This window comes from Corythoichthys intestinalis, chromosome 12 (assembly GCF_030265065.1).
Source record: "Corythoichthys intestinalis isolate RoL2023-P3 chromosome 12, ASM3026506v1, whole genome shotgun sequence".
Classification (NCBI taxonomy): domain Eukaryota; kingdom Metazoa; phylum Chordata; class Actinopteri; order Syngnathiformes; family Syngnathidae; genus Corythoichthys; species Corythoichthys intestinalis.
The window spans coordinates 5,415,841-5,436,574 of record NC_080406.1 but is presented as its reverse complement, the minus strand read 5'-3'; the positions used below and the strand labels follow the sequence as shown (position 1 = coordinate 5,436,574).

The window sequence follows — 20,734 nt, the reverse complement described above, 5'->3', positions numbered from 1 at the left end:
TTGAAGAGAACTTATGATACAAATTACAGACCTCTACATGCTTTGCAAGTGGGAAAACCAGCAAAATTGGCAGTGTATCAAATACTTGTTCTCCCCACTGTACTAAAATGCTGCTAAAGTTACAGAAGTGTTTGTGTTTGGAGTTGCTATACACTTGCTCACAAGCTGAATCAATGCAAATTCAAAGACACATGACATTGAGCTTTTAATCGACAAGTATTTTTAAATGGTTACAAAAAACATCCGCACCGTTCACAAGTAAACGGCGTCTTTACTTGGCTCGGCGCCCAGGAGGACACATGCTTAATTACTAAGCACTTCATAATATAGTCGTCGGCAGCGTGAAGACTGTGCTCGATTTTGTAAACATTTTAGTGCAATGACAAGCTAGCATGAGGCGATCCTCCTGAAGAATCTCATCCAACTTGGGCAAATTATTGGAATTTTTTTTTCCTGTTTTAAATTGAAACACGTTCATTAGCTTCCCGCAAATCAGTAGCTTAGCTATGTGGAAGATGTAGATTAAGTCAGCACTTCTGAATGTTTTGGCAGTAAAATTGTTGCCTCCGCTCAGGGTATTGCCTCACTAAGAATCTTTGGAGAGGGCGATGATGGTGAAGCGGACCTCCTGCGGGTCACGGGCCATAAACGTCTTGCAAACCTCTGACGCGTCCTGTAATAAATAAAACTTTGTTTTGCTTTATGTTTTCTTTTGCGACAACACCTGTGATGTGTTTTCTTATCGAGTCCAACCTCAAGGAGAGTATCTTCTGATGTTTTCCCATGGAGAATAGGGAAGGGTTTACGACCATCTGAAAGAGAAGAAAACATTCAGGTACACTGGTAAACAAGATGAAAATCGTCTAAGCTAGGCATGTGCCGGTATGAGATTTTGACGGTACGATAACCGTGAGGAAAAATACCGCGGTTTTACGGTATCACGGTATTGCAATTATAGCTCCAAAATGTGTTATTTTGAGAGGTATGGGTTTAAAAAAAAAAAAAAAAAAAAAAAAAACTTTTTTCCGGGATTTTTTTATTTTTCTGAAAATATTTGCAAATTGGAACATGAATATTATGTTAAAATAAATAAATAAACAAAAAAATATTTTAAATAATATTAAAATAAATAGAACTTATAGACTACCCACAGCCATAGCTCAGGTTGCTCAAGATTGGAGCAAGAACTAAATTAATTGCCATAAAAAAGTAAAAACACTTCTAAATAAAATTGAAAAATATTTTTACATTTAGAGTATACCAAATAGGCGCTTTTTTGCTTCCATTTTTTTTATTTTTATTACAAACTCTTGCTGTGCTTCTTATTAAATAATGGGTATTTTGGACAATTATTTTATTGTTTTGAATGTACTTAAAAATGAATGAAAGCAGTTGGCTGTGGAAGTTTTTTTTTACTTTCTACACAAACGTCCAGGTGTGGATGCAATTATTTTTTTCCCGACGTATTAGGGCAGAATCCTCGTTTTAAAAAAAAAACCCTGCTACGTGTGGACATGGCCTTAAAGAGCAACTGAAACAACTGGACAACTAGCAATCATTAATGGATGAATGAATTCAAAAGTTATCAGGATGTTTTGCAGGAAAACCTGCAAATAGACAGTTGAAGCTAAAAAAAGGATGGAGGCTGCAACAAGACAATGATCCAAAACACAGAAGTAAATCAACTTCTCAATGGTTTCAGAGGAAAAAAATACACGTTCTGGGGTGGCCACATCAAAGTCCAGACTTGAACCGCAGTGAGATGCTGTGGCATGACCTGGAGTCAGTGATTCATGCCAGACATCCCAGGAATCTGAAGAATGGGCCAAGGTTAATCCTAATAGATGTGCCATACTGATCTGCAGCTACAGGAAGCGTCTGGTTGAAGCCATTGCTGCCAAAGGGGCACAAAATATTAAATGTGATGGTTCACTTACTTATTCCCCCCCCTTCTGTCATAGTTTGCATACTATCCTCATTAAAATATGAAAACATACAAATTTTTGGATGGTTTTAGTTAAAGCTGACAGTTTTTTTCATCTGTGTGATTTTGAAAAAGATCGGCTCACATTTGATGGTGATTTTATGCAGAAATGTGAGAAATTCCAAAAGGTTCAGATACTTTTTCATACCACTGTATTTAACATTACAGTCACCCTAACATTATTATTCAATATACATGTGTTTAAAAATGAACACAATTAGGTCTTAAATGCCTTACCCTAACTTTGACCACAAGCATATGGCAAACTTTAAGACTTTGAATGCAAATCACATGCCGGGTTGTCCTTGGGATGTTCAATGTGTTGAACGCTAGAAATTTTAACACGGGCTCTTCTTGCGACACTAAAGTCGTACTTTTTCACTGATACTGGTATGAGTTAAGAGCCACTTGACACGGTGGTTAACTTACCTAATTCATACAACTGCCCTCCGACGTTCACAAAAGCTATAAAGTGAAGGTTGACTTTCTCGTCTAAGCCTGGTGCCTGCAAAAAAATAATAATAATGAAGACAATAACAACTTTTCAACCAATTCCAAGTCATGACTAAGAAAAAGGCCACACCTCAGTCTGTCCTTCCTGTGCACTGGATTCATGCATGACACGTATACTCTGAAGATAAACACAAAGGAGTACTTGTTGGCTGATGGAAATTCCAAAACTTGGCACTATTCTGTCTCTTTTCGAGTACCTCATCTTTCTCCAGCACGGCGCCTCTTTCTTGCGGATTCATTTTACAGGTGAGTTCAACAAATTTCTTCATAGCAGAGTCAGGTTCTTAATGGAGGGAAAAAACAAAAATATTATGGAAAGGGCAACATGGCAAGAGTTTTAATCAGCCTGTCTGCATTAAGTCTAGTGTTCATCAGTGTAAAGGGGCCTCATTTGGCCTCCCTATATTCAGCGCTCTGAAGAGAAAGTAGATGTGAAAGAGGTGTGAATGTCGTAAAGACCCAATGCTGCCTTCATGTGGTGGTGTTATTATAGCAAATACATCTTGTCGAGTCCAAAATTGCATGTGAATGCCTGGTCAAGTTGTATTTTCTATTGGATGCTGTTCATTCATTTAGCTAAGGAACAAATTTTTCCCGATGAGATGATAACTAACTAAAAACGAGTTTTGGGGGACTAAAACATAACAAGAATAATGCCAGTTTCCGTCTGACGAGACGAAAAGCAACATAGTTTCCGTCACATGTTCACAAGTGGTATAAAAAATAAATAAATGAGGGTCTATGTACAACAAAAGAACAATTGGCTAACTTACAAGCAAAAGTCAGCTAGCTAAAATGCTTTAAAATGCTAACATTTAAAAAAAAAAAATTCTTTTGACAAATGGTTCGGACACATATTCCCACAAAAAATGGCTAAATATACCAATAAACTAAATTACGAATGCCTTAAAAAAAACATGAGCTCAAACAAAAACTTAACAGGGAGCAGCTGGATTCAGCCATGTGAAATGAGGCAGACTAGAGGGCAGTGTATTCACCCAAATCAATAAAACTAAATGCAAACATTTTCAAAATAAACCATTACAACACCACTTTAACTCATTTGCTCCCAAAAACGTATAAATACGTTTTATTTTTAATCGTATTTACACGTCTTTAACGTTTTTTATTCATAAGAGACATCTCTAGGTTCTGATGCAACTTAGCTCCAAAGCACAATGCTGAAAATCCATTTTAAAGCAATAAAACTGGCCACTGGAGGGCAGTAGCGCATTTGGTAAGACCGGCAACACGATTCGACAGAACAAATGGCCGGCGCGCAGGCGGAAGACGACCGAATGGACGTCCAGGATGCCAGGTGCAAACAACCGAGCAGAACAACCGGGAGGGCGCCCGGGATGCGAGGCGCTGGACGACTGAGCAGAACGACCGGGACCACCAGTGCAGCGGACGATGCCGTTGAGTCTGTGCTACTCGCTGAGCAGAGCCCGCGCCACCGTGCTCGGTCGCTCGCGTCCCCCGCGACCCTCCAGTGTCCCGCGACTCAGCCGGAAACGCGCATGGCCAAAACAGTTACCCCCTAGGAACACAACATGCCCCACACAAGTTCCCCAGGCGAACTCCGCTACGAGGCAGTGGTCACCACAAAAGAAAGACTCAAAAAAATCCATCTTGATGAGACAGGCGGCGATGAGGGAAAAGTTTACCCCAGCTGTTGTGGACACAACAGCGTTATCTCTCAGTTCAATAGTTTAGTGATGTGTACATAAATTGTGACTTTGCTATCAAAAGCTATATTTGTTGTGTTGTTTGTTATTTTGTAAACGGAAAACATTATTCAGATGTTTGGAATGTCACAAAAGCAACAAATAGCTGTGTTAAATTCAAAGTTATGTTTGAAATGTATGCTTTTACAAAAAAGCTCAATTTCTGTTTTTTTCATCAGAAATTGGAAAATTGCTCAAACTAAGCTATTTTCTAATGCTGATTTCTAAAGAATGGTAAAAGTTATTAACTTTTTTTTCCTGCAGAAAGAGGAGAGTCTTTCTTTTGGTGGGTTCCATGTTTATATAGCAATAGAACTGAATTTTCTGTGGGCCTTGCAAAATCAGTCAAAATCCAGTAAAACTGCCGGGAGCGAAGGGGTTTGCACCGGTGAAAATGGCTGGGAGTGAATGAGTTAATCTAAACAAATATTCGAAGCAGCAAAATTTAATCAGGCATGAAAATGGGTCCGGGGTTAAAAAGGTGAGAAGGGTGTGGAGGAAATATGTTCCCGTACACTGTAAAACTAGGGCTGTCCCAAACGACTAATTTTCTCCCGGTGAGTCAGCCGACGATTTTTACCCTTTTTTTTTCTCTCACTAATTTAGCAATGAAATTTTTGATGACACCTATTAATTCAAAAAAACATTTTGGACCACTTAAATTCTTCATTAAAGTACCAATAAACACATAAATAACAACAATAAATCGCGAATAAACAATGAGGTCAAATGCTGATAGCATTAACTAGTGCAAAAAAAGGAACGTAAACAGATTCAGAACACTGACTTCGCCTTTCCAACATGATTCAAAACTATTCTTAAAAAAATATCTAGCATTCATATTATTGTATACTACAATATACAAGTATAATAGTATTATTGCAGATCAGATTTTTCATAAAGGGTGTCATTTTAAAGCTATTCTTAGTGTAAAATCTGAATTCTGAAGTACAGTATGTGGGATTAACTCCAGAACTCGTTATTTATATGACAAACATGAAGTGCTTTTATTTTGAAATGTTTACCGGAAGTACGTTCGCTAAACGGCTCACAGCTTTACACTCCGCAAAAAAAGCTCTTTTTATCATTGCATGTGGTGTCAGTAACCTTTTTTTCATTTGCAAATGCTGTTAACCAGCGATTTTTCATGTTTGAAGTGTCACCTTTTAACCGCAAGTTTGCGTTTTGGACAAGACGTTGTTTTATAGCAGGCTAAAGGAGGATGTCTTTTTCCCCCATTAGCCTCAATGTAGCAATGCTAACATTTACAGTGTTTAAGATACATGTGTTTCCTTATTTTGTATGTCTCAACTTTAATTCTACGGCATGTTGATAACCAATAAACTTCTGTGAAAGGAACTTGAGTCTCATATGCCATCAAAACGCATGTGTACATGCACGCACAAAAGTATGCAGCCGACGATAAAACGCAACCGTGAAAATTACCTCCTTCATTTTTATTTACTGTGCGATAAATGGACTCATTGCATATCACAACAGGCTTAGCAACTTCAATTAAACATGTCGTTAATAGTTAGATGGACTTACAAACTGGGTGACGGCGCTTTAGGTGTTCATTCACAGCCGACGTGCAGCCAAGCTTGGCATTGAAAAGACAGGAAAACAGTGAACCCTCCTTTGTTTCGTTGAAATAAGTCAATGTTTTGCCACTCTGATGCACTTTTCTGGCTTTGTGCCGCTTTCCCCGCTTGCATACCAAGCGTCCGACATAAAAAAAAAAATTCCCGACCCCCCCTTAAAAAATTTCTCCTCATATCTACACAATTCACGTAGGTTACCCTTTTTGACTTCAAAACGGCAAATTTCGCCGAAAGGTGAGAGATTTTCATGCCGTTTAATTCAAATCTTTTTATTCTAATCGAATACTCGAGTTAATCGATTCATTAAAAAAATACTCATTTGTCATAATGTGCAACAATTTTGCCGCGGCAAGAACCGGTGGGGGGGGCTGTCCGAGTCCGATGCAGCCCACCACCACAACCACAGCTTAAAAAAATCTTAGGGGAGAAACTGCGTCTATATTCAGCAGTGGGTAATATTACCCGCCTACCTTCTCAGTGCAAGAACTTATCCAGAGAAAAGGTACACTAGTGTAGCAGAGTCCAATTAATTACACGTTTAAGACCATAATCCGTCCTAGTGTAGACGTAACCTTAAAAACGTCAGCACCAACAGTCAACGATTCTCCACAACGTGTCTGCCGGGGTAGTATCGTGTAGTCTGAATTGGGCATCACGCCCGTTTCAGCTTTTTATGGTTCTCTTACATCTCTTCTTCTGCACCTCTACAGGGCCTTTATATGAAAAAAGCTCATGACTACTTGTCAACATGGTACCTGGTTAGTCCAACGACTACTCACCGAATTCCAAGTGTGCCAAGTTGTTAGCAACCGCGTGAATTATTCCTATCGTGCCGCACGCGTTGCCAATAGTTTGCCTCATGAAGTAGACGTCTGGGGACACTTCATGTCCCTGACTCCTCAGCCGCTCTTCTTCTTCTTGCTTGAAGGTTTCATACTGGATAACAGGCACAAAAACAGTGATTAAGCGTGCACTCTAACATGTTTAGAAAAGTTCAAATACTAAAGTATGGATGTTAGAATCTAAATCTAAATGTATGAGTATTATGTACCTTCTCTGTAATTGGGAAGAGTAGGAGCACAGCACAAACGGGTCTTGGAACCATGCCGAGCAGAACTGGGTCCAATCCATACACATCTCCGAACTGCCAACTTAGCTTCATGCCCAGAGAGTTGACGAACTAGTCACAAAATATTCAAGTTTGACATCATGAGACCTCAATCAATGGATTCTTCTTGATAAATTGAACGCAACATTGCTCTTACGGCCTTACTACATATTCCAGTCACTTTTTAGTAAGTTGTTTCTCAACAAGTTCATTTATTTCAGGCAACTCACCTTCGTCATGACCTGAAAGGACAAATAAAAGACATAAAAACATAAGATACAATATCTCCTTATGTATCAATACAATAACCATTAGCTTTTGTTATGGTTGCGCTAACGTTAGTTAGCTAGTTCGCACATGTTTTCAAGTGAGGCAAACGTTTCTCAAATATAAGAAATAAAACAACACTGAGACGTACTTCAGGATTGGCCTCCAGAGGCAACCAGCGTGGTGAGCTCATTTTGAAAATAAATATTTGCTAGTTTTCGAGCAGGAGCGAATGAACTTGATTTTTCCAGGCGAATTTGACAGCCGGGTTCCTCTTCCGCGTTGGCAAAACTAACTCACTATTTAAGAATAGAGAAGGGGGAGTAATATTCCGTAATAAATAAAACTTTATCAACATTTACATATTTAGTCATGAAACATACATTCTAACTATTTAATTGTAATTTTAAGGATAAAATAATTTCAAAATTGTCATCTGTCAGACAATAATTCGTCCTTTTATACCATTTGAAACATACAACTCCCCACGAATGGAACATTCCACAAATAAGGGCGGGCTTTTCGAGGCAGTTTTACTTTTGCTTTCGGATTTTGATAACATGACGTAGAATTATGAATTTACATAAATTCTAAAATTATTGTTGACTCAAAAAAGCTAATAAAACGCTGTAAAATAATCGCGTCTGACCAGTATGCTTGAGTGATGTGTTGCGTTTAACTAGCAAACGCCAGACGGGGGCGTCATTGTTGTCCAATTGAATCAGTCAAAGATGTTAAACAAGAAGAGATGATTGTCCTAAACTGTTGGTTTTGGAAATACTGTGCAAAAGAATTATGGGATGGAGTGATATTTAGACACATGTAGAGAAAGTACAGTTTTTATTTTATTTTATTTTTTAACATAAATCGTTGACAAAATCTGATTTAAAACCATGAATTTTGAATTAAGTAACCCGGAAATGGTTTACCATGTACTCTCGAAATCTTACTTCGAGAACGTATCTGACCAAAGCTGAACTCCGAGGATGCTAACAGCAGAAGAATTTTATGGTGGGTTGAACTTTTTAATGTTTTTTTTTTTTTTTCGTGAAAGCACATGTTTCGATAAAAACTGCTAAATGAGACCTGCCTCGTTGTTGTACATTCAGCTAGTTGCTACATCTAGCAGCTACAGCAAGGCAACTTGCTAGCTGTGTAGCTGCAACTGTATCAATTGTAATAATATTCATAAGAAATACCTATGTAACATTATTATTGCTTTTCAGAAACAAACAGCGTTGTGGACAACATTTGCAGGCTCAATCCAGACCTGCTGGTTGAACCAGTGAGTACATTGGTCACGAGAAATATTCCTACATTATTTAAATAAATTAGTAGTCAATACATTTTATGCTGTATGATCTTAATTGATTTTATAATTCCCCAGTGTCAGCACATCCTGAGTTATCTGCGAGGACATTCAAAAGGAGTTGATTCAGGCGAAATTTATGATGTGAGCAAAAAAATCAAGCAAAACTGTATTTAAAATACTGTACTTCCTTTTTGTGACATATTATATTGTATTATTGTGCCATGTCCAGATGTTTCAGAGAGCTGGAGTCACACTTGACCACGAATCTCTAGAGAACGTCGTCAGATTCCTCTTATTAACGTTCAGGTAGTGACAACAGTTGTGGCAAACTTCCACTTATATTATCCGACTTGAGCCAACATTAAATCTTATGTCTGTCCGTTCACCCTTTCATCTGAGCTGTTCATTTTCAAATGCAAACGCTAGGCACAGATAATTCATTATGTAAAGGAGCATAAAGATAATAGTTTTTTTGTTGGCAGGTCTGCTGGAAAGAGCAAAGTGTCTGCAGATGAACTTGTGTCAAGGCTTGAAAAAGGCAGCAACAAGTGGTCCAAAGAGTCACTCCAGGTTACGTGTATCTTCATTAAGCTTGGAGAAAATTCCCCACCGAATATTTAGCTGACGTACTCAAAAGATTTTTCAGTTTTAGTGAGTGAGTTCAACAGCTCAACATTATTACCATCAGAACAAAAGTAATTGCATTTATTTTCCATAAAAAGCACGTGTGTATGACTCGCATCATGTTTACATTACACACACTCTCTTTCTCAACACAGAGAGTCGCCAGAGAGAAAGAAACGCCACGTTTTACCACCGCTAGACACACTAAACACACTGGAGGGAACTCTTCGTTCATGACAGTGTTTACTAAGGCTGCAGCTATCGATTATTTTAGTAGTGGATTAATCGATGAACTAGCTCGAATAATCGAGTAATGGGATAAAGAACATAAAAAAATGTAATTACCTGAGCTGAGCCTCAAAAGGTGTACAAAAGTAAATAAATGAGGATCTAAGTACAACAAAAGAACAATTTGCGAACTTACATAGCAAAAATCCGCTAGCTTAAATGCTATAAAATGCTAACATTTTTCTATAATGCTCTTAACAAATGGTTCAAACAAATATTCCCACAAAAACAGCTAAATATATCTACAAACTACATTGCGAATGCATTAAAAAAACATTAGCTCAAACAAAAAAATGAGCTTATGTGGGTCTTAACAGGGAGCAGCTGAATTCAGGCATGTGAAATGAGTTATTTCATATTCACTGTTGCCACTAGAGGGTAGTGGATCCACCCAAATCAATAAAACTAAATGCATTCAATTTCAAAACAAACCATTACAATGCCACTTTAATTAAACGAATACTTGAAGCAGCAAAATTTGAAGCTTTTTTTCTAAACGAACTAGTTGAGTTAATCAATTAATCGTTGCAGCACTAGTGTTTCCTAACCTTTAATTTTGTATAAATGCGAAATCATATTGGAGCTATTGCGTACTCGGTAGCCACCCTCCGCAAACATGTTTTAGATGTCTGTTGGCGTTCTACCTCTAAGCTGCTGCCATCTGTAACTTTTCTGTAGCCGAAGTATTCCCATACCAGCGAATTTGTTTTCTTCGATGGGGGGGGGGGGGGGTGTAGTTCAGGAGTTTCACCTCCTCCAGCCATTGCGTAGCACAGCTGACTCACTGACACTGAGCAACAACACGTGGGGGAAGGTTGAGCCGTGCAGCTGCGAGCGAGGGATTTCTCCTTGCATTTTTGGGACATAAAAAATTGCTAATACCTTAAGGCCAGTATGATGGAAAATTTTTGCGTTTATGAAACCGTGACGTTTTCATACCACGGTATACCTTGAAACCGGTAATCGGCACATGTCTAGTTGTCAGAAATTAAAACATTGACGAAAGGTAATGTCAGTTTCAGATGGCTTCATTTGTAATTATCAGTAGTTCTGTATGACATTTCATAATGCCCCTCTGCAAATGAGTTCATAAATGTCGGTCACTAATGTGAGCAAACGTTTAGTCCGTCAAGTAGTGCACCCTAGTTTGCCTCCATTTTTTACAGTCTGCAGGCAGCCTGTCAAGTCGCTAATGAAAGGAATAATATCTATTCTCGTACTTACTGTTTCTATTACTCAAACACACTTAATATAATCAATCAGGAATAGTATCTTTTCCCGTATTTACTGTTCGACTGTTTGTGTCACTGTAACACACCCAATATAAAATAAATAGCATTTATATCATAGTTTAAGAAAAACAAGCAGAATATATTTGATATTATGAACAGTTGGACTTGAAATGATTAGAGTTTGCAGCACCAAGACAATGGGAAGATAAGGGCATAACAGATACAGGACGCCTTCTGACCACAGAAGCCCAACACACGCATCATGCAGCTGACTGAGCAAGATTGACGCTGACAAGAAGGTGATAGGCAAGACATTTACAAGCTCACGTCTGCACCACCAAATCCCGCATTCAGCTCTTCTGGACAGTCCAGAACAAATGGAGGGACATCTTGTCTTGCCACAAGGAACATCTGATAACGATGAACCCGCGACTGAGAAGTTGACACCAGTGGCGCCTGACCTTTTTACTGCAATAATATAATGAAAACCTGAAATTATGGCTTTTAGTTTTGGCCATGCCAAGATTTTAAGTGGCCCCATCTGGCCACCCCCTATGAAAATTTTCTGGAGGCGCCACTGGTTGACACTCAGCACTCACGTGGCGCTGAGGTGGCAAAATCCTCAACTCTTGTTTCCCTGACAACAGTAGCGCCCTAATCTTCCTGCCCAATCCACACAGAGAATAAGCCTAAACAACGCCCAAACACACCCGGACCATAGCCCTGTGGTCCGGAGAGCCTTTAAAAGACAATGTTTAAACTAATCGTCATTTTTACTCTGTAATCTTTTGTTGACTTGTGATATGGCGACCCTGGATCCTGTTTGCCTCCTCACCTGGGTCTCTCTGTGCTGTATGTTTGCTGCCGATTTGGAATAAATTTGGAAACTTTTTTGAAACAGTTGTGTTTCGAAACCTTTTTACAGCTTTTAAAATGGAGTCAGTACAAGGGGTTAAAACTAAGGTGAATGCCTTATGAATTCTGCCTTTTGAGCGGGTTGTCTGGATTCCACCGGGCCGGGTCGCTGGAGTTGTGCTAACATGTTTCCGGCAGTTCGGCTGGCGTGATTCCGGCAGTATAGCTTAAAGGTCAGATTCCTTCACTACTCAACTAGTGGTTCTTCTGTAAGTAGAGGGCATGCACGAACAGTCTTCAGCCTGTCGTATGCTGTAGCACACTTGTGCTTGCTTCAAAATGCAGTGACATAGTTTTTTAAAACAGTACAAATGGTGCATATTTCCTTACTTTAGGTTCTTCACAGTTTGTGGAATGAAAACGGAGAGTCGGTGCAAGTCCATCAGGCTACCCGGGACTTGCTCAGCGTTGGTCGGGTAATCACAACACAATGAAGCGGCTTTTTTGTTCATTTTACCAAGTACAATTTGTGAACTTGCTTTTTTTGTGTGTGTAGATAGTGGACATGCAGTGGAAGCTGAGCATGGCAGTTAGCTCTGATACCTGCCGTTCTCTCAACTCACCCTTTGTGACCATTCTACTGAAGATTGCCGAGCCGTCTGGGAAGATCAACCAGAAGGCTTTGGAGATGACTGTCCCGCAATTTCAGGTACGTGCATTCTGTTTATCATGTATTTTGCTATGATAATATGGCTTAACTTGTCGTTTCCTTACAGAACTTTCACAAGCAGATGAAGGAGATGGCGGCTGTCATGGAGACCGTATAAGACATATTGACCCAAAATTTCACATGATTGGATGGATGTTTTGTACTATTGGGAGTTGAGTAATTCACTATATTGTCACCACATGGTGACGCAACGTCTCAGAATTTTCATAAAATGACAGCACAAATGATTATTGGTCTCTGAATGGATTATTTTTGTCATCTGCGAAACACATTTGGTTTATTTTCTTAAGTTATTAGCACTTGATCAAGTAACTACATACAACAGTATGTTATGAGATTCTAGCTGAGGACAGAGAAGCTCCTTACAGAGCAACCTGAGTATGCTCAAACTGTTTTCATGGCACTGTACATGTGATTCACATAAACCAGAGATTGTGCTGGTATCTCACTTTAGTTTACTCTGTAAAAGATACAGGCGAGTGAATGTCGGATCTTTTGTTATGGCAATATTTGCAGAGGCTAAAATGGGCCGTGATTTTGGTAAACTCCAGTGCTCCCATGTCTCCACTGATAAGGTTGCAGCTGCTATTTTTAGGGAGGCGCCTTGGCTTCGTGACACGTGTTGGTGTGCAGATTCTCATTGTTAAAATGGGTCAAAATTGAAGGACATTTAAGCCCCTCAACCCAAATACAATTTCAAGTAATCCATGCACATTTTGATATAAAGCAACCCCTACCCAGGTGTGCTGGAAGTCACAGCAGAGGGTGCTGAGGACTTTATTTTGATTTTCCCATCCAAAAACAGCCGTTTTGGTCTAAATTTGTCATGCTCAAAGTTTTCTCTACAGGAGGTGTGCACAATGGCTGTACACAGGCATGCTGGATAGTTTACGTACTGCTACTAGGCTGCTACAAAGACAGCATTGTATTTCACCTACAGTGTGTGTTGGAGTTTTTGTATTGGAATTAAGAGCCCCCCGTGTATTATAATACAAATCCCTGCAGCTGGGCAGTGCAATGACACACAAACACATTTGAAAAGGGTCCAGAAAAAATCTGGTGCATACCACATACTATGTGGTGCGCACCACAAACAATCAGGTAAACTTTAGATTTATATAGCATTAAAGCTTCTGCTATGCAACTTAGACAATTGTTCTTTTGTACGATCCTACTTCATTAGTTTTTTTTTAAATATTGTTTTAGGCTTTAAGCCCAGGCGCGCTTCAGTCACCAGCAGTTTCGGTGTGCTAAAAATGATAACACAGTATTTAGTTGAGCTTTATTTCAATCTTGGACTCAACTAGCGCCTGAGCTTAGCCTCAAACGATATAAAAAACAATCTCGTGCGCACCAGATTGTTTCTGGTATGCATTAGAAACAATCTGGTGCTCACCCGAAACAAACCGGAGCGCACCAGATTGTTTCTCATGTGCACTAGAATCAGTCTGGTGCGCACCAAATTTTTATATAAAATTTTATTTCCCTTTAGGGGCTCATTAGTTTTGCACCAGATGGTTTAATTTTATTTTATTTCTGTCGATGTCCCTTTACGGGGCTCCTAGAAAACCATTACAGTGCTGCTTGGAACTATTCACGGCTACATTAACCACGTGACCACCCGCGGCTAGATCAGAGGGTGTCACAACTCTCTTCTGACCACTACATTCGCCAAACACCCGGAAATGAGCACGCCCAGATTACCAAAAACGCGGAAGTGTGAATGTATAGTGGCTGTGGGACACCACGGCTGAAAGGGAACGCGCGCCGGACGTCCTTCAGTGGAAAAAGCTCACCATGTTATGGTTCTGTTTCTGCGCTGTCACGTTTCTCCACACGGAGTCCCACCCCTAAAAACACATGTGCTTGAATGGGTGGGTCGTCGAGGCGCATGGACCGCTCCGCCTCCCATCTGCAAGACGCTGCGTGGAAGGACAGCGAGACAAGAGGCGAGACGGCACTAAAAAAAACGTTTAAAAGGCTTTTTTGATAGTAATCGGCATGCGGCCGGTTTGGTTCGTGTGCAGTCAGGATGAGGGGAGTCTGACGCGCCCCTGGAAGAAAGTAAGCGCAGTCTTGTGTTTACATTGGCGCACACCCGAGCCACGTTTCTAGCTTGCGAGATTGCCACGGACAAAAACAAGAGGCGGAGGGAGAGGAAACTACATTTTGATTCATGACAGCAAGCCTTTTGGGAGTGGCAACATTTTTTATTTTTTGAGCCAAAAAAAAAAAAAGTTTTAAATGTCACAGCTGGAAGCCCCCCCGGGTGACAGTGACGGTAGCCACATGCAGGACAAGAGGTTCCCGCTCACTTACATCGGCTGGTCGGTACTGGACCGCCGCACCACGCTGCCGATGTTGCCGTGGCTGGTGGCCGAGATCCGGCGGAGGAGCGAGCGGGGCGACTGCGGCCCCGCCATGCAGCCTCGGGAGGTACAGTTGGTGCTCCACTGTCCCTTCCTCCGCTGCGTTCCGTGCTCCTCTTCTTCTTCAACGTCCAACAACAACTATTCGGTATTTATCTTCGAGCACAAGGCGCAGCACATCTCCCGTTTCATGCACAACAGCAACGACCTCACCTATTTTGCCTACCTGCTGCGGGCCCACCCTGACAATCCCGAAGCTGAGATGTCCTGTCACGTGTTCAAGGCCAACGACCCCAATCAGGTACTAATCAGACACCCAAACCAAAAGCAAATGATGAAAATATCATTGAACAGAACATGCAATTTCTGGAGAAATTGCAATGGTAGCTTTGCTTTGGCAGGTAAACCCCGAAATCACATCTTGTTGATTTGGGGATGACTTCCTGTACGTATTGGGTCACTTCCTGTTGATTTGGGGCCATTTCAGAGTCACCGTTGATTTTGAAATCATTCAGAGTCCCAGTCACTGACTTACTGTTGATTTTGACACATTTCAGGGTCGCTTCCTGTTGATTTTGAGGCATTGCATGCTAACTTCCTGTGGATTCTGGGGCATTTCAGCGTCATTTCCTATTGATTTTTGGGGGCATTTCAGGGTCACTTCCTGTTGATTTGGGGGCATTTCAGAGTCACAGTTCATTGTGAGGTATTTTCGAGTCACTCACTGTTGATTTTGAGACATTCCATGCTAACTTCCTATTGATTTGGGGGCATTTCAGGGTCACTTCCTCTAGGTAATTGGGTCACTTCCTACTGATTTGGGGGCATTTCAAGGTCACTTCCTGTTGATTTCGGGATATTTTAGAGTCACTATCGATTTTAAGAAATTTCAGGGTCACTTCCCGTTGATTTTGAGGCGTTCCATGGTCACTTCCCATTGATTGGGGGCATTTCAGGGGCATTTCCTGTAGATATTGGGTCACTTCCTATTGATTTTGGGGCATTTCAGCGTCACTGTTGATTTTGAGACATCTCAGGGCCACTTCCTGTTGATTTTGAGGCATTGCATGCTAACTTCCTATGGATTTGGGGACATTGCGGGGTCACTTACTGTAGATATTGGGTCACTTCCTATTTATTTGGGGGCATTTCAGGGTCACCTCCTGTTGATTTGGGGATATTTTAGAGTCACTGTTGATTTTTAGAGATTTCAGGGTCACTTCCTGTGGACTTTGAGGCGTTTCATGGTCACTTCCCATTGATTGGGGGGCATTTCAGGGTCATTTCCTGTAGATATTAGGTCACTTCCTATTGATTTTGGGGCATTTCAGAATCACTGTTGATTTTGAGACATCTCAGGGGCACTTCCTGTTGATTTTGAGGCGTTGCATGCTAACTTCCTGTGGATTTGGGGACATTTCAGGGTCACTTACTGTAGATATTGGGTCACTTCCTATTTATTTGGGGGCATTTTAGGGTCACCTCCTGTTGATTTGGGGGTATTTTAGAGTCACTGTTGATTTTGAGAAATTTCGGGGTCACTTCCTGTTGACTTTGAGGCATTGCATGTTAACTTCCTACTGATTTGGGGACATTTCAGGGTCACTTCCTGTAGATAATGGGTCACTTCTTATTGATTTAGGGGCATTTCAGGGTCACTGTTGATTTTAAGATATTTTAGAGTCACCTACTGTTGATTTTGAGGCATTCCATGCTAACTTCCTATTGATTTGGGGGCATTTCAGGTTCACTTCCTGTCGATTTAGGGGCATTTCAGAGTGTTGATTTTGAGATATTTTAGAGTCACTTAGTGTTGAGTTTGAGACATTTCAGGGTCGCTTCCTGTTAATTTTGAAGCATTCCATGGTAACTTCCTTTTGATTTAGGGGCATATCAGGGTCATTTCCTGTAGATTTGGGGCCATTTCAGAGTCACTGTTCATTTTGAGACATTTTAGAGTCACTTACTGTTGATTTTGAGACATTTCAGGGTCACTTCCTGTTGATTTTGAGGCATTCCATGCCAACTTCTAATTGATTTGGCGGCATTTCAGGGTCACCTCCTGTAGATTACTGTTGATTTCAGGACATTTTAAGATCACCTGCTGTCGATTTGGGGGCATCGCTGAGTCTCTGTTGATTTTGAGATATTTTAGAGTCACTTCCAGTTGATTTTGAGCCATTCCATGTAAAGATGTCCTGATCGATCGGGATGCCGACCGTTCGGGTCCGATCACATCATTTTGAAAGTATCGGAATTGGCAAAAAAATATCGGACATGCCTTTTTTTTTAAATATATATATATTTTTTAATTAAATCGTCTTCTATTTGTATTTAAGGTTACAGACAAAATGTCTTACACTCATCCAGAGTCTTTAGTTTTGGCTTAAAGTAGGGCTATCAATTTTATCGCGTTAACGGCGGTAATTATTTTTTTTTACATTTTACCTATATTTAGAGTTAAAAGGCAGCGTAAAATGAGTAAAGTGAATGTTGGCAGTCTTTGGAGCATGTTTTTAATTGGCTAAAGCCTTACAATCCCTCTCTCAACAATTACAAATATCGTGGAGAGCAATTTGGGGAAGCATGGTAGTAGTTGATCTTTTTTTCTTAACATCTTACGTTATTTCCCAACGCAGAGAAGATATATCAATTGGTGCCACTATGCACAGTCATGGTTCCACTTCCCATCATGCATTTGGGCAGAACAGTTAAATGGCTACAGTATCATTTACTGAAAGCTCAACAAATACACTAGATGGCAATCTTTAGTCACAATATACAAAGTCACATTTATCCTTTAAGAATTACAAGTCGTTCTATCCATGGATCCCTCTCACAGAAAGAATGTTAATAATGTAAATGCCATCTTGAGGCTTTATTGTCATAATAAACAAATACAGTACTTATGTACTGTATGTTGAATGTATATATTCGTCCGAGTTTTATTCATTTTTTTCTTAATGCATTGCCAAAATGTATATGAAAAATTATCGGGAATGATTGGAATTGAATCGGGAGCAAAGAAAAGGCAATCGGATCGGGAAATATCGGGATCGGCAGATACTCAAACTTAAATGATAGGGATCGGATCGGGAGCAAATAAACATGATCGGAACAACCCTAATTCCATGCTAACTTCCTATTGATTTGGGGGCATTTCAGGGTCATTTCCTGTAGCTATTGGGTCACTTCCATAGGTGGAGCTTGACCTTTGTGCTTAGGACGGCTATGCTTTGCGTCGCCCATTGAATATTTTTTAATTTAAATATTATTTATTTATTTTTATTGCCCACATTTTCAATACTTGGTTCTCACTCAGTAGTTGATGTTGCTTTTGGAAGCTTAGGTTTGAAAATTTCATTTATTCATCTTGTTTCATCTTCTGTCCTCAGGTGGTTTTGGCTAAGCAAAGCAAATGACTGTCTCTAAGGTGCTAGTCACATAATCTGTTGGTGAAGTTTTTTTTTGGGTGGTTTCATTGCATTACAACTTTTATAGACAACATTGTACCGAGAAATTCTTTAATTCTAAATTCATATATAGGAAAGTCAATAATATGCGATGATATTTTCGGCAACCAGAGGCCCGGGTCCCCCTTAATCCCCGCTTATGGTCACTTCCTATTGATTTCGGGGCATTTCAGGGTCACGTCCTGTATATTTTAAGCCATTCCAGGGACACTTCCTGTAGATATCGGGCCACTTCCTGTTGATTTAGGGGCATTTCACTGTTACTTCACATATACTGTTTATATGTGCAAGGTTTCCCCTTGGATTTATTTAAGCTGTGGTGGTGGGCTGAGTCGGACAGCCTCACCATGTCGTGTCACGGCGAAATTGCGTCATACGATGACAAATGAGAGAGAGAGACCACTATCTCTCGCTATATCGCCCATTCTCCCATTCTTCCGACTCGCTTCCCCCTATGTCACAGCTCCCCAGTCCGATCGTCTCCTAGGGGGCTGCGCTTAGTAACGGACATTACAATACACAATGAATAGTGTGCCGCTGAACCCTTCACACTAGGCTTCCACTAGTTTGAAACGGCCTTGAAAAAAAAAAAACATCTCATTTGCAAGGCGTGGCAGTTGTTATTTTGGTGTGGCGGTGCACCACAATCTTTAAGTTATAGGGGAAACCCTGATGTATATATGTATAGATTGCAATATCGCTCTATCTCTTATTTTGTTCCTGATATCCCTTCACATAGTCACTGGCATTGACGACGAGAAACGTCCACTTCAATTTGACTGGGCAATGGCAACCAATGAATTAACATTTAAAAATCAATACGTTATAAATCCTCAAAATGATTGGGTTTGAAATAAGCGTTACATCAGATGATTTACCTGTATCACTTGAAAGCCGCTATGATCGAATGACCTTTCCATGTATGACATTTATTCTGCCTGGTTTTGTGATACCACATTTAAAAACAAGGGGCAGAAAAGGATTAACTTTCCCTCCAATCCAGTGTGCAAGCTTCATCATCTGGTGCCCTAAATACTTAACGCCAAGACACATTTTAGACAAGAGCAATAATGTACTATATGTGATAAGACATGGGGAAAGACAAGCAAGTCTGATGGGGTAATTGTCCTTCTAAGCTGGATTTGTACTTGAATTTGAAAATGTCACGTCGGGGTGAATACTTTGTAAATTAAATACAGTGGTACCTCGACATACGATCGCTTCGACACACGATCTTTTCGACATCCGACGTAAAATTTGACGCGCCATTTGTTTCTACATCCGACGACATGCTCGAAATACGACGACATGACAGCAACGCAAACGAACTCACGGCGGATTTTCTTGTGTGAGAAATCAACACAGGTTTCCAAAAAGTTGGTACAGTTGGTGAAACAAGGAAAAAAGTCATGCTTACCTTTGAAATGAAGATGCAAATTATAGAAAAATATGAGTGTGGGGTGCGCATCCGTGAGCTGGCTCAACAATACAGCTCCACGGTCCTCTTCCGACCACCGTTCGCAAGTCTTTATAAGTTAAGGTGACAATTATTATTGTGGTAACATCGCCAAAGAAATCGCCAGCTTCGTCACGTTTTTATAATTTATTTAAGAACTTCTTCAACACAAAACGCCCATTGCCCTCTGCAGTTGACTGTGCTCTCAAGAAAACGAAAGTATTATCTCTACCGCACTGACCTATCTCACTGTGACGTCAGCCCCGCGGTGCATTCAGGTACAGCAAAAACTGTCCGCCACATTAGAATCCAATTTGTTACATTATTAACTGAATCATTTTTATTTTATTATTATTATTATTATTAATATTATTATTATCATTATTATATTATTCTGATTTTTATTCATAACTTATTTATTTTGCTATGTTTAATTGCCATTTATAATAATTGCACCAGCAGTATTTATTATGGATTTAGTGAAGGTTTTTGGGCTGTGGAACGAATTAATGGAATTATAATGTATTCCTATGGGAAAATCCTGCTCGACATACGACCATTTCGACTTACAAACAAGGTCTTGGAACGAATTAACTTCGTATGTAGAGGTACCACTGTACTTTGTAGGCCAAAAGGTTATCGATATCCTCCCACCAAGAATCAACATATCATTTTAAAAAAGTCTCACTCTTAAAAAAATGAATAAATAAATAAATAAAAAAGGAATCAACAGGTTTTTACCAAAATCTTCAATGAGATTACATAAACTCAAATGCGAATGAATTCACAGCCAGTTTTTTTGTGGGCATTTACATGTAACTTTCAGTTCATTTAAAGAGCGTACGACATGAGAAAAAAAGTCTTAAATAGCATCATTATGTGAATTAGAATCATATTTTGAGACGATTCGACTATATACAACAATGTAGCAAAGCGCAGATGACGAGAAATTAGTTTTTTAATCTGCCGGCTAGCCACGCCCACCATTATAGGGCGCTAGCGTCCCCAACAGGTGGATGACGTCAGTGGGAGAATGGGCTCATCGGTTTTACTATTCAGCCTATTGAGGGGGAATTATTCAGAACGATGAAAACGTGACGAAGAGAGCCGCAAAATGTCATTGTTTCAGTTGCTCTACTCCAATATTTTTACAGGATATTCTTTTTATCCAAGTATTTTTCCCCAATAGCTGAAT

At 40.0% G+C, this 20,734-nt stretch overlaps 3 protein-coding genes across 8 annotated transcripts in view; 2 read left to right on the top strand and 1 right to left on the bottom strand.

Moving 5' to 3' along the window:
- Positions 1–192: 192 nt before the first annotated feature.
- uchl3 (ubiquitin carboxyl-terminal esterase L3 (ubiquitin thiolesterase)) lies at positions 193–19,566 on the bottom strand. Of its 4 annotated transcripts, none has more exons than XM_057852088.1 (9): positions 19,501–19,566; positions 7,164–7,175; positions 6,877–7,005; positions 6,605–6,761; positions 2,695–2,780; positions 2,568–2,615; positions 2,414–2,489; positions 754–812; positions 193–673 (listed from the first exon to the last, which is right to left on the bottom strand). In XM_057852088.1, exons 1-9 carry the CDS (start codon positions 19,549–19,551, stop codon positions 587–589), a joined length of 705 nt encoding a protein of 234 aa, XP_057708071.1. In that variant the 5' UTR covers positions 19,552–19,566; the 3' UTR covers positions 193–586. The 4 variants fall into 4 exon arrangements, with proteins under 4 accessions (XP_057708071.1, XP_057708073.1, XP_057708075.1 ...); XM_057852090.1 differs by lacking the exon at positions 19,501–19,566 and adding an exon at positions 7,352–7,512; XM_057852092.1 differs by lacking the exon at positions 19,501–19,566 and adding an exon at positions 7,352–7,472 and having other exon boundaries at positions 7,091–7,175.
- commd6 (COMM domain containing 6) lies at positions 8,098–12,468 on the top strand. Its single transcript, XM_057852093.1, has 8 exons — positions 8,098–8,211; positions 8,427–8,485; positions 8,588–8,653; positions 8,742–8,818; positions 8,995–9,082; positions 11,907–11,987; positions 12,068–12,220; positions 12,288–12,468. The coding sequence occupies exons 1-8, from the start codon at positions 8,187–8,189 to the stop codon at positions 12,336–12,338; spliced, it is 600 nt and encodes a 199-aa protein (XP_057708076.1). The 5' UTR covers positions 8,098–8,186; the 3' UTR covers positions 12,339–12,468.
- Positions 13,944–20,734, top strand: part of tbc1d4 (TBC1 domain family, member 4) — a 94,805-nt gene continuing 88,014 nt past the window's right edge. For 2 of the 3 annotated variants that reach the window (XM_057852083.1, XM_057852082.1), the window contains exon 1: positions 13,944–14,911. In XM_057852083.1, coding sequence (XP_057708066.1) covers positions 14,486–14,911 — 426 coding nt within the window. In that variant the 5' untranslated portion in view covers positions 13,944–14,485. The remainder of the gene's footprint in view (positions 14,912–20,734) is intronic. The other variant, XM_057852084.1, reaches the window with a different exon arrangement.